The 15,749-nt window shown below is 37.5% G+C and overlaps 1 protein-coding gene across 9 annotated transcripts in view; it reads left to right on the plus strand.

Annotated features, from left to right (window-relative positions):
- Window positions 1–15,749, plus strand: part of DCBLD2 (discoidin, CUB and LCCL domain containing 2) — a 419,219-nt gene that overhangs the window by 327,064 nt on the left and 76,406 nt on the right. For all 9 annotated transcript variants that reach the window (XR_013181028.1, XR_013181027.1, XR_013181026.1 and 6 more), the window contains 8 exons: window positions 519–746; window positions 4,404–4,541; window positions 5,711–5,762; window positions 7,104–7,176; window positions 9,939–10,072; window positions 10,729–10,769; window positions 12,941–13,156; window positions 14,375–14,499. Coding sequence is in view for 6 of the 9 variants with exons in the window: in XM_077174332.1 (XP_077030447.1) it covers window positions 519–746; window positions 4,404–4,541; window positions 5,711–5,762; window positions 7,104–7,176; window positions 9,939–10,072; window positions 10,729–10,769; window positions 12,941–13,156; window positions 14,375–14,499 (1,007 nt within the window). In the remaining 3 variants the exon portion in view is untranslated. The remainder of the gene's footprint in view (window positions 1–518; window positions 747–4,403; window positions 4,542–5,710; window positions 5,763–7,103; window positions 7,177–9,938; window positions 10,073–10,728; window positions 10,770–12,940; window positions 13,157–14,374; window positions 14,500–15,749) is intronic.

The raw sequence follows: 15,749 nt of genomic DNA on the forward strand, positions 1-15,749 counted from the left end.
GTATGTTCTCCAAATAGGAGTGAATTGCAGGATTAAAATAGTGGTACAGTAGAAAACAACATATTTGCAGTTCAGTAGTGGTCAGAGCTTTATTTAATATGCTGTATTTTATTTGCTGTCCAATGGGTTTGTACTTCTTTTTCATTGTGTTGTGAGTACAGTAACTCAGAAAAACCAATGTGCTCTTGTTTTATTGTCAGGTTTCTCTGTCCTTTTCAGCACCTGTTTCCTTCTGTACTGAGGTGTTGAGGAAATACAAAATAGCAGGCACTCTTCCTTTACTGTCCATGCTGTTTTGTAAGTCATTATGGATCACTTTTCATCTCATTGAGGAAGTTGTAGCAGCTCTCTGGTTGCCTGTGATAATAAGCTAAGCAAAAGGCAATGGTAGTTGAGTGGTATTTGTCACCATTGCTGTGTCATTTGCAGGTGAGTTACCTTGGAGTTTTCTCACAATGTGGTTTGTATGGTGTGATATGAAGATGATCATGGGAGCTGATTTCTGTCTTCTTTCCTAGGTGATGGGTGTGGACATACTGTGCTGGGCTCTGAGAGCGGGACCCTGGCCTCCATAAACTACCCCCAGACGTCTCCCAACAGCACTGTGTGTGAGTGGGAAATCCGTGTGAAGCCTGGGCAGCGAGTTCAGCTCAAGTTTGGTGATTTTGATATTGATGACTCCGATTCCTGTCATTCCAGTTACCTGAGAGTTCATAATGGCATTGGCCCCAACAGGACAGAAATAGGTAGGAGCTTTAATTGTCAGTATTTGAGAACTGTTGTCTTGTATAGAACTCAGGTGTATTTTGTTACTTTTGTTACTTTTTAACAGCAGCTGCATCATAAATGCAACACAAATCCTGTAATTATCTTAGATTCTTGAGATTCTCAAAGGAAGCTCCACTGCAATGTGGTTTTTTTTTTCTCTGACATTTCCTAGTAGCTTGCAAAGTTCTTGTAAACAGTGAAGAGGGAACTAGAAGCATCTTCATTAAAAAAAAAGGTGTAAATATCTATCTATCTAATCTATCTATCTATCTATCTTTATCTTACCTGAAATGCCTTTCTTTTTGTATGAATTTACTCTGATTTGAGCTCTTCATCTTGGTGGTGTTAAAGGATGACAGGCTTCAAAAGGCATATAGTCCAAATATCCTCCATCCTCTGATAATGTTTTTTGTTTTCATTTTCTTCGGGATAATTTCACCACTAGAAGTCAGCGGGTTTTTTTCAAATAGCAGTGTGATGTTCTCATCTACATCAAGGTGTATGTAGGGTGTTTAGACTCTAACAGTTACTTTGCATAAAACTCAAAATGAATTGTCATTCTTCTTTTTCTAAAATTAGCTATTATGCAGATGAACTTTATTTTCTTTCCTAAAGCTTTAATTTGGAGAGGGAGAAAAATATTTACTTCACTGAGACTGTTTTTGTGCAATTCAAATGCTGATCCCACTAAATTGAGTCTTTTTCTAAAGAGACTAGTGGAGTGTTAGGTTTATTAACCCTCTTTTCCAACTGTTTCCTAGGTAAGTGTGTGTGAAAATAAGTATGTGCTTGGAGCTGTTGAGCCAGACTTGGTCTAAAATAGGAAACACTGAATACCTTAAATGGCAAGGAATACCAAGTTCTGATAAGTCTATTACTCACTTTTACAAGGGACTTAATGGGTTCAAGTAAATTCCTGCTTCATTTGTTTCCCTTGCTTTTCAGCTGTGGCCTGCTCGTGGAGCAGCACAGCATGTTGGGGAAATGTGTGTCTTGTTCTGCTCTTAATAAATTATATCAAAGGACAAACAGTGATGTCAACAGTGGCAAATGCAGATGAGGCAAGGTTTTGGGGTTTTTTTAATGTTTGAAGCCACAGACACTGGAGAGATTAAACAGTGACTTGAATTTTCTTGGGAAAATTCTGGACTTATCCTAAGTTTTTCCATTCAGGACTGCTGACATGATCTACCATTAAAATACTTGTTTTACATAAAATCTGAAATTCAGTCATACCTTTTTTAACCCAAAATGACTTAAAAGTTGGCTGGTTAGATTAAAAAATAAATTGTTAGTGGGTTCATTGGTAAACAGAGAGAGTTTCTAATGAAGCTTTTAAGGGCTAGTGCTTATTCCAAGCCTGTTGAGTACTTATAAAGAAATCAAAAGAAGATTCAAATGCTCAGTGTTAGGTTTGTCTCTAGTGTGAATGAGATCTAGAGGAGTTTGTAAGATTTCAGTACAGTCAAATCACTGCATCTGCAGTCAGATATACTTATTTAAGACATGAGAGTTCCCTCTCCTGCTGTATTGTAGCTGTACAAAAGCACTCGGGATCCTTCAATGCATAAGTGCAGACAAAATAGCAATATTATATCTTCTGACAAAGGTGTTGCTGCCGTCATGCTTTGTCCATTCCTAGTGCTTGCTTTTTAAAAGATTGTCAAAAATGAGGCAAGAGGCCAGGGAAGAGTTAGAAAAATGATTTATAGTCTCAAAAGTATGCCATGCTATGAATCATGAAGTGCATCACTCTACAGTTTGTCAAAGGCCGTATGTCCATGGGGCAAGCAGCACTGGAGAGTTTATCCAAACTGGATTTAAATGGCTTGCTTTGTGTATTTGCCTGAAGAAGGGGTTTTAAGAGAAGTCTCATTATGGTCACTCATGTTACAAGATCCAGTGGCTGAAAACAAAACATTAAAAAAAAACTTTTCTGTTTTTTTATTAGAAGATACCCATGCTTTGTTAAAAAAAAATCTGAATAAGCAACATCTACAAAGCTCTGAATAATGACAGGAATTTGTATTTTAACTTTTAAATTTTTTAAAATTATTTTGATAGCATTTTGGAGTGCAGTTCAATTTTTAAAGGAAATTGACGTACATCTTAAACTTATTTTGTATTATATTTGTTAAGAACTATTCCGGCAGGACTCTGTTACTTCACTTCCTCTACATTAGTATGGTAATTTGCCTTTATGTGAGGAAGGAGTCTTGCCTCTTTTTCTGCTATTTCTGCTATATGATAACATACTCATTATGAGGAAAGCAAGTGGAGTGATGAGCTGAAACAGAGGCAGTGTCATTTACTGCTGGTGATTATCCACTGCAGAATCTTAAATAGGGTTATAGATGGTTTCTACAATATCGAATGATCGTGGTAGCCTGTAGAACAGAAGATTTTTTTCCTAAACAAATTAATTAACTGGTCAGTATCTTTACTAAAGCTTCTAGTTAGTAGGACTGGAGAATTCCATATTGACTGGGGCCTGTTTAACAGCCATTCATCCATTAATGTGGTATCAGTTCTAGAACGTCATAGGGCAAATACTGTCAATATCTGTGGACTCCAGCAGTTGAAATTGTGTTATTTTTTCTATGGCAAGAGAAGCACCCAGGTACAGAACCTTTGTTATGTACTGTCTCAGGCAGATCCCCGACCAAGGAATAACCTGCATTGACTCCGTGATTGCAGAAGGCTGAACAAATGCTTTATTAAGCTATACTATATTATACTACATACTACACTAATACTATACTATACTAAAGAAAAACCCATGACCCTCACAGTCATGGGTCACAACACAGCTTTCACCTAACTGGTCAATCAATCCAAAACACCATCACCAGTGTCCAATTAACAAATCCCTTTTGGTAAACAATCTCCATAACACATTCCCCGTGTGCCATACAACAGATGCAGCAAGTGAAGATAAGAACTGTTTTTCTTCTTTGTCTAAGCTTTCTCACAGACTTTCAGCTTCCCAGGAAAATCCCGGGAGAGAGAATTATGTCTCTCTCTGTTCAAAGAATATGTGAATACCACAGTTATGTTTTTTAGGTGTGACAAAATAAAAAGTGAGCTAACTGGTAATTTATCTTAATGGTGCTTTCCTGTGATATGATATATGTATGATACTGCTGAAATGCAGTGAGCTGTGCCTGCTGCTGTCCAGAATTAGGGAAAGTATGTGACAGAAGCCGTGGAAGAGTCTATGAGGAGGAAGTGCTTCAGCAGCTTTGGGAAAAGGAGGGTTTTTTTCTCATTTGCTTCAGTAGATGCTTCTCATTGTCCTAACTTGATCCTTTTCCTTCCTCATGTTCTTTGAAGCTCTGAGTGTGGAGGTTATGCGTGGCTAGAGATGAATGGGATAAGGTCACATTTATCTGCAGGTATTGGGGTATGCAAGACCTTTGACAGTGACAGAACAAATGTGGAATGCACAGTCTGCCATTTGCTTTAAATGACCACTAAGCATTATTTAGTGTCATTCTCATGTATTTGCTTTTGACCATACACCAGAACTAATGTGAACCCACACTGCAGATGAAATAAGAGGCTGGAAATTGAATAAGATGCTTATTACATGTGTTGTTTTGGGTCAATATTTGTACTCCTCCTTCTCTCCACAGGAAAATACTGTGGGTTTGGCTTTCAAATGGATGGTTTAATTACTTCAAAAAGTAATGAAGTCACAGTACAGTTCATGAGTGGAGTTCACACTTCTGGACGTGGATTTCTTGCAGCTTATTCAACCACTGGCAAATCGGGTATTTATAATTATTTGGTGATTTTTCTCTGCTGGCAGAATTAGAGCTGTCTAGTAAAAACAGAACCAGTTCATTTACTGCCACATTCTTACAAACTAACTTCTAAAAATTTAGTACACTCTTCATGATACTTCTGTAGGAAATTTGACTGCCTACCTAAAAGTTGCTGTAGTTCTAAAGAAATGGTATCAAAGCTTACCCTGAATAGCAGAGGAAAAATGTCAGTTGTCTGTTATAAATGAAAGGACTGCTTCAGATTCAGGACAAAATGCATTTTTTCAGGTAGTAGTCAAGGTGGCAGATAGCTAACAAGTTTTCTTATCAAACTGGATATATTTTAAACTAATCTCGTGGAAATTTTTATTTCAGTAGCAGCATCCTGTACTCCTTTAAATTTAGTGTCATAATCTGTGGACTAGTTTTTTGTCTTTTTCTTGGGTTTTTTCCCCCTGGTTTTGGTTCTTCTAAGCCTCTGAAAGAGGTTGCTGTATTTATTTTGCATCTCCTCCCACTCATTGTAAAGGTGAGTGATAACATGTGGTCTGCAAGGAAATGAAGGAGCAGTGGCAACTGCCTCAGAAGGCAAAAAACCCTATCTGGAAGTTACTTTAAAAAGAACAGATAAAGAGTCACAGTTTTTAATTTTGTAGAGTATTTGATGCTTTCCTCTCTGTATTTTGGACTTGTATGTGTTGATACAGAGCAGACACAAACAAGAAATTTGTGGTATCAGTCATGGATGCCAGTAACACAGCATTCTAATATTTGTTCTCTGTGGTGTTTGTGTTCAGCACTGCAGAACCATTAAATGGTGAAAACACCAGCCTCTTTATCTTATTAATTTAATTTTGTGAAAAGAGCATACGTTTCTGTTTCTGATTTATCTCTGAAATATAGCTATAAATTAAAATTAAGCTGCACAGAAAATGAATTTTTGTAGTATTATCTAGTATTATATTCTCAGTAGATTTCCCAGTTACTCAGACAATTAGCAAGGTTCTACTGTGATACAAAATCTGTTGCAAGAAAATTTAGTAGGAATGTGTTTTTTTCATTCTGAGACTTTTTGTTAAGCCTCAGAGGCTCAAATATATGTATTCGTGCATTTTAAAAAGCATATTCAACCTTTTGTCTTTTTCATCCTTTTGACTTACATTTTTTCTTTGCAGACTTAATTACCTGTTTAGACATTGCAAGTCACTTTTCCGAACCAGAATTCAAGTAAGACTGATTTTTACCTGTTTTCCTCCCAGTCTCTTTAATGAAGTAATTTAAGTGTTTCTACTTTGTTACATATTCTGATGCAGCTTGAAAATTGGCCATCCAGAGAACTTGAGACACAAACTAATTTGGGTTAGAGCTGAAGAATTTTGACATTTGCACTCCTCCTTCCTCCTCCCATCTCTCCCATTTGTGTTATTTACATGCAGTATACGGTAGAACCTTGTTAATTTGCACTGACACATAGGAGCTAATATCTCATTTTCATAGAAAGAATATTGCTTTTATAAATACATTTTAGCAGGTACACAACTTAATTACTTAAATTTGTATTACAGTTACCTAATGTCACCATTAAATGATGACACATGTTAGAAATTGCAGACCCATTTCAGAGTTTGGTGCTCATTAATGAGGTTCCGTGGAGACACAGAATGCTCCACATTCTGAAGGGGAACATTTTCCTGTTGTCTCCTTCCCCATTTCCATCTAAAGCAAGGCCAGTGTTTAAAGCTGCAGACTACTGTGAAGTGTCAAAGCTTAATTTTTGGAGAACTTAAGCTGTGGCAACCTGGAACATTTCAAAGTACAACCTTTGCATTTCTCCTTCATTTCCCAGGTTCCAGAATAGGGCTCTAGTTGTAGGTTCTGGCCTTAGTCAATGTGTAACAAACTCTCTGAATCCCCCTGTTTTCATGGAACCTACAGCATTGCTTCAGTTGTTGCTGAGTTGTGGTGAAAATGTTGGTGTTTGCTCCACTTTACTTTTAGCTCTTGAAGTTGTAATAATTTTCGTGTGTGCAGTATGAAATGGTCCTAGAACATGAACACAGGCCTGCTCCAGAGGTGCTGGTGTCTTGCCTTGTGCTTTTTATGTGCTAGCGGTAATTTCACCAGTTTTTGTGGTCTAAGCATTGCCAAAAGCTGTTACAAAATAGCATTACTTTTCAGATGCTTTATTTAAGGGTGCAAAACAAATAGATATGAAGGTCTCTAGTTCATAAAATAAAATTCATTAATATTTTTAGTTATATGACTTTGAATTTACAGGAGCCACATAGTATTCATAATATAAAATGCTGGCCTTATTAGTTCATCATATTGAGACTGGAACTGTACTTTCAGCTGGGACTTATTTTAAAACATTTTCAAATGTCTGTCCTCCTGTTGTGTACTTGTGAGTATTTTTGGTCTGATTTGATAGATCTTCAATTAGAAGATATCATTACATAGTGATACATGAATAGCAGAGTCTTGTAAATCAAAACCATAACTTTTTTATAACAGTAAGAGAGTTGGAGGTGCATGCCTATCCTGACTTGATAGTTTGTTCTCTTTCAGTAAATATTGTCCAGCTGGATGTGTGATTCCTTTTGCTGATATTTCAGGCACGATTCCTCATGGATACAGAGATGTAAGTGAAAATACCATGGGCTCAAGTGAATTTTCATAAAACACATGGTGGATAATGCAAGTCAGTTGTAGTTGTTTGCATTAGTTGTGCCTCCTGTATTCTGGGATTTGTACCTCCTAAAAGTGAATAACATGGTACTCATTTTTTAGCACTGGTGCCTAATGACAGGTGCTTCAGATGTTGCCGTCTCCAAGAAGTGGACTCTCAAATACTTTCATAAGTCCTGCAGAGAAGGGTGCATCTATCAAAATATTGGGTTTTTTCTACTTCCTGTTTTCTTTTAGTTGGTTTTCTTAGGCTGGGAAATTGAGATTTATAAAGATAGAATCAGTTATTTTAATGATGTCGTCTTATTTTTGACACTGTAATGCTTCTTTCAGCAGTGTCTCAGTGGCGATCTTAATTTTTGTTACACTTTAGAGATGAAATACTGTTTATGCTCAGCAGCTATAAAATAATTTGCAAAACAAATTTAATACTGTAAGAGTAGTTCTATAAGTTGGTAATGAACATCTTTAATAATGTATTAAAGACTTACTTAAAACACTGCAAAACCCTATACAGTATTTTTCTAATGTAAGCCTTTGCCGGTCAATTAATGAACTTGCCATAGGATGGGAGGATGTTTGCTTTGTTTATTATAAGTGATTATAATTTTACTAGCAGCCTACTAAAAATTACATTAAATCCTTGGTTTTTATTTTAAATTACTCTTTTAATAAGCCCTTAGATATAGCACAGATGTAAGACAATGTAAAAATGTTAGTAACCAAAGATTTTAGTATCAAATACAAACTTAAAATGTGCCTGTTTCTTTTGTTCCCCAAATAGTTGTAAATCCCAGGTTACTTTGTTAAACAATCACCCCCATTTAAAAATGTCACCACAGTGTAACTGTGTTACATGTTCTGGTCCCCAGTGAGTCCTCACTAAGTGGCTGCAAGGTAATTTTTGTAGCTAATAACAATATTAAATTGATTCTCTGCCTCACAAATTTGCAGCATCTGCAGGAGTTCTGCTTGTTGGGAGATTTTTTACAAAATCTGGAATAATTGTTTTCTATGGAGGAAAACTAAACCTTTTCCTAAGGAAACTTAAGGAAATAAATGCCCTGTGACTTTATTTTTGTATACTTTATAAACAAAAAAAGGCTGTGAATTTCCCAGAAGTCAGGCTATGTGGAAAAAAATGAAATTGTCCAGCATATTAGACCCAAGTTTCAGGTTGAGGTTTCTTATGCATCTCTTTCGAATGTATGGGAACTGTTCGCTGCTTTAAAAAATACCCAAAATCTTGATTCTTTTTTGTGTGACCCTAATGTTCACAGTCCTTGAGGGCTTGGAGCTCTCACTGCTGACATCTGGTGAGCAGGAAGGAGAGAGCTGCATCTCCTACTAAATCACCATGCTCTTACTTTATTGGAGAGGGGAGCTGTGTTGATCCCAGACCTTCTGGATGTGAGCTTACTCTGGGCAAGCCTGATGGACTTGGTGTGATGAGTGCTGCTCACTGTGGCACCTGTAGCCTGCAAGCCAGGGAAGTGTCACTGTGACATTTGTTAGTTGATTCTGTCATCCAAGGAGAAAAGGCAAGATCATGATACCCTGTGTCATGGTTTGATGCTGGCGCAATGCCAGTGCCCCCATGAAAATATATTCTCCCCAGTGGCTGCTGTGAGATGTGACCAGAAATAGAGCAAAGCAGGCTCCAGCTTAGGAATAAAGGAAAAAACTTTATTAACTTACAATATGTAAGAAGGAACTCACAGAACACAGAATAAAAACCTTCCCAAAACATTGCTCCTCCTCCCCCCAGTTTCCACCACAGCACAATGAGATAAAACCTTATATTCTCAATCCAGTTACCACCCCTCAGATAATCAACTCTCAGTTCATCACCACCCCTCAGCCAGGGTGCATGGATTCCCCCTCCCCCACCCAGCTACTGGGGAGGGGAGGTGAAACTTCTTCACCACTGGAACCAAGAAGAGAAAGTTCCCCTGGGAGTGCTCTGCTTTAACCCCTGTCTTCTCAGAGGCAGTCCATGTCTTCAATGGCCACACCAGGTGTCAGTATTCAAATCTGACCACTGATTGGTTTAGCCACAACCTCCCTCTCAAAAACTCACTTCCCTGTCAACACACGACACCCTGCAAAAACATTTTTTATTACTTGTCTCCACTGACTTGTACAACATAGGTAATTGACTTGTTTAGGATGAATTGTATGCATGTATTACTGGGGCTTTACATGGGTCAGTGCTGGATGGTTAAACCATGCTTAACCACAAGATTTAATAAAAAGCCCCTTGGCTAAAAGCTACAAAATCTGTAGTTCCTCACCCCTTAATTGTGAGAAAATAAATAAACATACTTTCAATGTGCTTTCTATTAAAAAATTTTCTATGTGTTTACATGTTTTGTTGTCTAATATAATTTATTATAGGCTGAGCCTGGCTATCTGGCTTTTTCAGACTGATTCACCTCAGTATTGGTTTGAGGTCATTTAATTACAACAGTTACGTTTTAAATGCAGCTGGATGAGGACACAGTGAAATGTAGGGCCTTCTTCTTGTGTTTTTATAAATTCAGTAATAAAGATGAGTGGTTTCTAAATAGCCAAGATAACAGTTAACTAAGAATAGTATTTTAATGTAATAATAACAAAGACTGTAGCTGGACAGTGTAGCATTTACAATATATGGTGTGGTGTTTAATTTATTCACTTAGTAGTATGAAATTTTCTTTCCCTTCCTTCTTCAAGTCGTCATCACTTTGTATGGCCGGTGTTCACGCAGGTGTCGTGTCAAATACTCTGGGTGGTCAAATTAATGTTGTAATCAGCAAGGGCATTCCATACTATGAAGGCTCCCTGGCTAACAATGTCACCTCAAAAATGTAAGTGTATTTCCTTATCTTTAGCACCTTAAGTCTTGGTAGTGTCTCATTGTGGGATTAATTTCAGCTCGTGGAGCTATATGTTCCCTGGACAGGTTCTCTTCTCTTAAGTTTCTCAGACTTCTGCTGTAGTGTAATTGTTTTACCAAATTGTTTTACCAATTGTTTAATCTCTAGACCAGGAATTTTCATTTTCCAAATTCTGCAAGGAGTTTTTACCTTCTTGGCTATAAATTCCTACTGGTCTGTAGGAAAACAGTAATTTAATTGCAGCTTTTCAGTTTCAGGAAAAGACTGTAGCTAGTCATTGTATCTCAAGACCCACAAATGAAAGTAATCACAGGAGATTGATTTTTGTTACTATGATTAGCTTAATTTGAAAAGAAAGCATTTTAACGAAGTCTTGCATTTTGCTGGATATATGTTTGTTTGAAAGTATTTAACCCAGTATCTCTGGACTTGATTTCATTTGAGAAGGTGTTTGTACTGAAAGTGCTGCAGCTCGCTGGCAGGATGTGTTAATCATTAAGTGCTTGTTCAGGCACATGTGCAAACCTTTCAGTGGCAAGCAGTCAGACAAGAAAAATAAGTTGAAGACAGTTTGTTTCAATTTTTCTCACTGGGTACTGCAAAATATCATCTTTTGTTCTCTGCAGGGGACCCTTGTCTACAAGTCTCTTCACCTTTAAGACAAGTGGTAAGCATTATCACATGTGTTACATGTTACTACTTTCATACAAAGTTTGTGGATAGAAGTGGTTTGCAGATATTTGATTTCTTTATTTTTGTTCTCATTTGTGAGACCTTTTTTTACTGCATTCTTCAATAATGTATATTTTGGAATTGTTTTACTATCTCAACTTGATGATTAATCATCACTAATTTATAGGTACAGCAATGTTTCAAGTAAGCCTTGCTTATGTGCAGAAAGAGATTCTTTCGGTCTAATTAAATAAATCAGCTGTAGTTTTCTAAGTGGAAGCTAATTTTTCTGTAAGTCACTTTAAATGCCATCTTCGAGTGGATGTTGGAAATACTGTGAAGACAGTGGCCTTTCTTTAGTCTCTTTAACTGTTGTAATAACAATTTAAAAACCATAAAACCATCATGTCTGTTTTTCATAAAGATTAAAGTTAAAAAAAGAAAGGGAGGGGGAATCATGCACATACTTCTCAAAACAAATAAATGCTTTTCCTAATACATAAATCAAAGGCACAGTGAAGGGGGATATAAAGACAGGAATCTGTTTGGTGATGGAAATGTATAAATAAACAAAAATTAGAAAATATAGTGCACATATTAATAATTAATAAAAATATTAAAATTATTTCTCTCTCAGGTATCTGCAAGAGCTGAGAGAAAGAATTACAGGTCTAGTGTCCTTATGCATAAAGCATATTAAACACAGTGATCCAGGCAGGGTTTGCTGGGTTTTTTTGTCTTTCACAATGTGATCTGATAGTGTGTACAAAAGTAATGAAATGGCCTGGAAATTGGAAGAGATAGGAAAAAATGCTGATCTAGACTTTGTGAACTTCAGTGACACGTGAGAAATTATTGGGTAAGCTAGAGACAAGATGCAGCTCTAGATTAAGATGTCTGTAGTTGGGTTGCCTAGGAGTTAGGTGAGGGGATATAAAACCCTGTAGTATGCTCAAATGAGGTTTATCGGACTGTGGTGAAGGTCCTAGTGTGTTCCTGATGTTGCAGTTGGTTTTATGACTTGGCATGAAGTAGAGGAGTTTGTTATTAATGCTAGAGGCATGGTCAGTGCAGAGGAAGATGAGACTGCTTATACAGGAAAAACTGCCTGACTTTGAGACTCAATAGAAATTAACTGAAGCATCACAGAGCAAAGAGTGGAATGTAGCAGGTATTTAGAGACTGAGGCATTTTTGTTGCCAAGTGGCATCATGTTAGATGGAAAATGACAGATGAGGGAAAGAATTCCCTTAGTGAAGTGATCTGTGCTGTGGCAGGTGACGTACATTCAGCAGAGACAGTAAACTACTAATGCCATCTCTCAGGACATAGGCAAGACTTTCTCTGGCGTCCAGTCACACGTGGGCTCTGCCACCTGTGCCTTCCTTGAGGGATGAGTGCTCCCCTTGGTGGAGAGGGGGAGTTCACAGGAGAAGGGAAACTAGGCTGGGTTGTTCAGTCTGCCTGACTGAAGGCACAGATTGCTCTCTGCTGATTCTTCTAGGGACTGTGCATGGGAGAGAAAAACCATTGGTATTACAAGAACAAGAAATTTAGCCCTGAATTTAGGAAATGTTTTTCAGCTACCCACAGAAGGCAACATGGGAAGAAACATTTAATAAGAATGGTAAACAGAAAAATGTGACTAATTTCAAGGATGTGTTTGAGCTCAAGGCCAGGATTATGACATGACTTCCTACATGCTTTGGTTTTGTTCAAATTAACACTGTTAATGTTAATGTTAACACTGTTAACACTGTTAATGCTGGGGTTGATTTGAAAACCCAAGAAGTTACACAGACACAAGAAAGGAACTAATGAACCAGTAGCCCGTTTCCCATTCCTGCAGCAACCAGAGATACTCTTAGACCATGAAGGTTCCCCAGTGCTTCTCCTTGAGTGCTCTGTGTGAGTGAGAGAATGACTCTCTCTGAGTGAGGTGACTGAGAGAATATCCATATTGTCCTTGGAACAAGCACAAATCATGGCATTCTCATGACTAGTTTAGTTCTAGCATCCCTGTTAGAAAGCAAAAGACAATGTGTTTTGTTGGTATTGTTATGGAATAAATTTAGAGGGCAATTTAATATTTGCATGTAAAGTCTTGAAATCCAAGCAGGATAACTTCAGTTCTCATTTGCAATCCTCGCCTTTTCTGTTGTTCAGGTTGCTATGGGACACTGGGGATGGAGTCTGGGGTGATTCCTGATTCCCACATCACATCATCATCGATTCTCGAGTGGCCTAACCAAACAGGACAAGTAAACATTTGGAAACCTGAAAATGCCAGACTAAAAAGGATTGGACCTCCTTGGGCTGCTTTTATCAGTGATGAACATCAGTGGTTGCAGATTGACTTGAATAAAGAAAAGAAAATAACAGGTAAGTGAATCTGATGTGACTTCTCAGCAGCATTCAAAATTTTTGGTTACTGATATCCTGTTTTCCAGTGCTGCGCCTTCGATAAAGCTCAGGTGGCACTTAATTACCATTACACTTAATTTGCTTCCTTGTCCTTGCTAATACACTGAGGAGCCTGGAGCTGAAGAGGTGTAGTTTCATAGTAGAAGACATCTCTTCTACATCAGAATTTGTTGAAGTGTTTCTTGTGATTTTATTGGATTCTTGATTCTTCCCTTTTCCTGCTCATTGTCTCCTTGGAGATGCAGATCAAAATCCAGTCAGCTCAGCCCAGGTACCTCTGGTGCAGGTGTAGTGACTTGTTTCCTAGATTTTCGCTAGTGCCTGTCATGGCCACAGTGAATCCAATAACAGCACTGAGGTGTTGGCATTTTGGGTTTATTCTCCAGGGTGGCTGTGCAGCAGTTGTACCTTCAGTGCCAGTGTTAGTGTTTTCTGGTTTAATCCTTCAGTGATTTGCTGTTGTTAATGGGCATGTTTGTCATCTGATGTAAATCAAAATTAAATTTGATTTAGGTTGAGTGCTTCATAGAGTCCAGGGCTTTAAGGCTGTTGTGAAACATGTTCCACTGATCAGTTTGCATTTGTCTCTTTCCAAAATGCCTGAGTTGGTCTCTGTAACGGCAGCTGCACACTTTGCTATCAGCAGCATGGCTTGCTGTCATTAAGCAACTTGGATTTACCAGTGGCCTTTGTTATTTCCTCCCTGGAGACTCTTTTTTTGCATTACTCATCTAATTCTTGTGCTAACAAGCCTTTCCAAAAAAGCTTTGCTGTGTGAGTTGTGCTGAAGAGCTGCAGTGTCAGTTGTAGCTGCAGTTCTTTCAATGGTGCCTTTAGGTTGGCAGTACAGGAGCAGGGAAAAGATGTGTCAGCAGCTGGAAACAGGAGTGAGCTGTGGTCAAATGAAGGGGCTGTTTCCATCAAGAAGTGGGGTGTGAGGGGAAGGGCTTAGCAAGGTTATACTATGAAAATTAAAATACAAAGTAAGTAAAATGAGTTGACTAAGTTTCAGTCACTATGGAAACTTCACACCCTGGCCCTTTGGATAAACTTCTTAAAGTTAACTGGACCAGTTAAGACTCTCCATTATACAGCTCTGGATTAAAAAACTGATCTGTTAATTTTTACAAAGTGGTACCTGCTTTTTGTCCTAACTGGGTGCCTCAATTTTCACAGGTATTATAACTACTGGATCAACTTTAGCAGAGCACTACTATTATGTCTCAGCCTACAGAATTTTATACAGTGATGATGCACAGAAATGGACAGCGTACAGAGAACCTGGCATGGGTAAAGATAAGGTAAAAATACCATATACTTTCTAGGTATGTTCTAAGGAGATTTCACAATTGTAAATATAAGTCATTTCGGTATGGTGAGGAATCATCAAATAACTTTCACTTTCAGTGTTATTTTGAATCATAAAGAGCAGATAAGCAGAGGAAAATATGACAATATGCAAACATGTAAGAATTTGAACAGTTCTAAAATTCAGATGTTATTTTTATTACTATTTGGGTTGGGAATATTCTATACAAGAAACTTCTGTTGCCACTGGTAGGTTTTCTGGTACTGCATCTCTTCAAGAATAATTCTATTTCTTTTAAAATAGGTTATATGTTTTAAAATTAAGTTTTACCTTCTTATCCTCTTATGGTTAGAATAAATGTAATGAATTGTATATTTTTTCATGTTTTCTAATGTTTCTGTCAATTTTAATTTTTAAGCAAATACTGTTAAGTTTCTTACACATGAGAACAGCCCTTGCAGAGGGAGGGGTATGTTCAGATTGCAAATGTTTTGCCACACAGAAAAAGTCCCAAATGTTAGCAGCAAGATAATCTTGCTTTCCCCATGTTTACAGCTCTGTAGTATTTAATAGACAGCAAAAATGAGAAAATTCATGTCTTCCCAGTGGTTCAGATCAGATTTCTTAATGAAATGACAAGATTCTTAGTAATGTGACTGGAACTAGATTTTCCTTCTTTATCTTAAAATCCTTGGATGTAATTTATCTTAGTTCTATAGGCCGATGGCATTAAGTACATGTAACTGTAACTACTAGTCTGGTAGTTTTTTTAAAAATAGGTTTTAAGGATGGTCACTTTGGCTGTCCTTGGTCTTCTCTTTACTCTGGGTTAAGAATGTTTCAAGGTAGGATGTATCATCCTGTTGAAGTAATAGGCTGTAGTTTGTTAAATTGAGAGATTTTTGAGCACTGAACATAACTGCAGTAGGAAACTCTTGGAAGAGAGGAGGAGAATTTAATGTTGGGTCTGAGCCTACATGTGAACTAAAGTCACTGTTGGTGTGAAGTATTCAAGAAAAAAAGGAAAAAATCAGCATATTTTGCTAGCTTTGAGTGCCCTCTTCTGGCCATAAAATAAGATCTCAGTTAGGAAGCTGCTTAGATTTAGGCTTCAGTGTTAGTTTGACAATTTCCTTTAAAAAACTTCACAGTTATTGCCTTGAATTTGAGTGCATTGTCCCTCTTGCTCATGAAATGAAACAAATTTTGGAGCCTGAAATTACAGGCAACAGACCTTTTTTT

The sequence above is a fragment of the Agelaius phoeniceus genome, chromosome 2 (genome assembly GCF_051311805.1).
Source record: "Agelaius phoeniceus isolate bAgePho1 chromosome 2, bAgePho1.hap1, whole genome shotgun sequence".
Lineage (NCBI taxonomy): Eukaryota > Metazoa > Chordata > Aves > Passeriformes > Icteridae > Agelaius > Agelaius phoeniceus.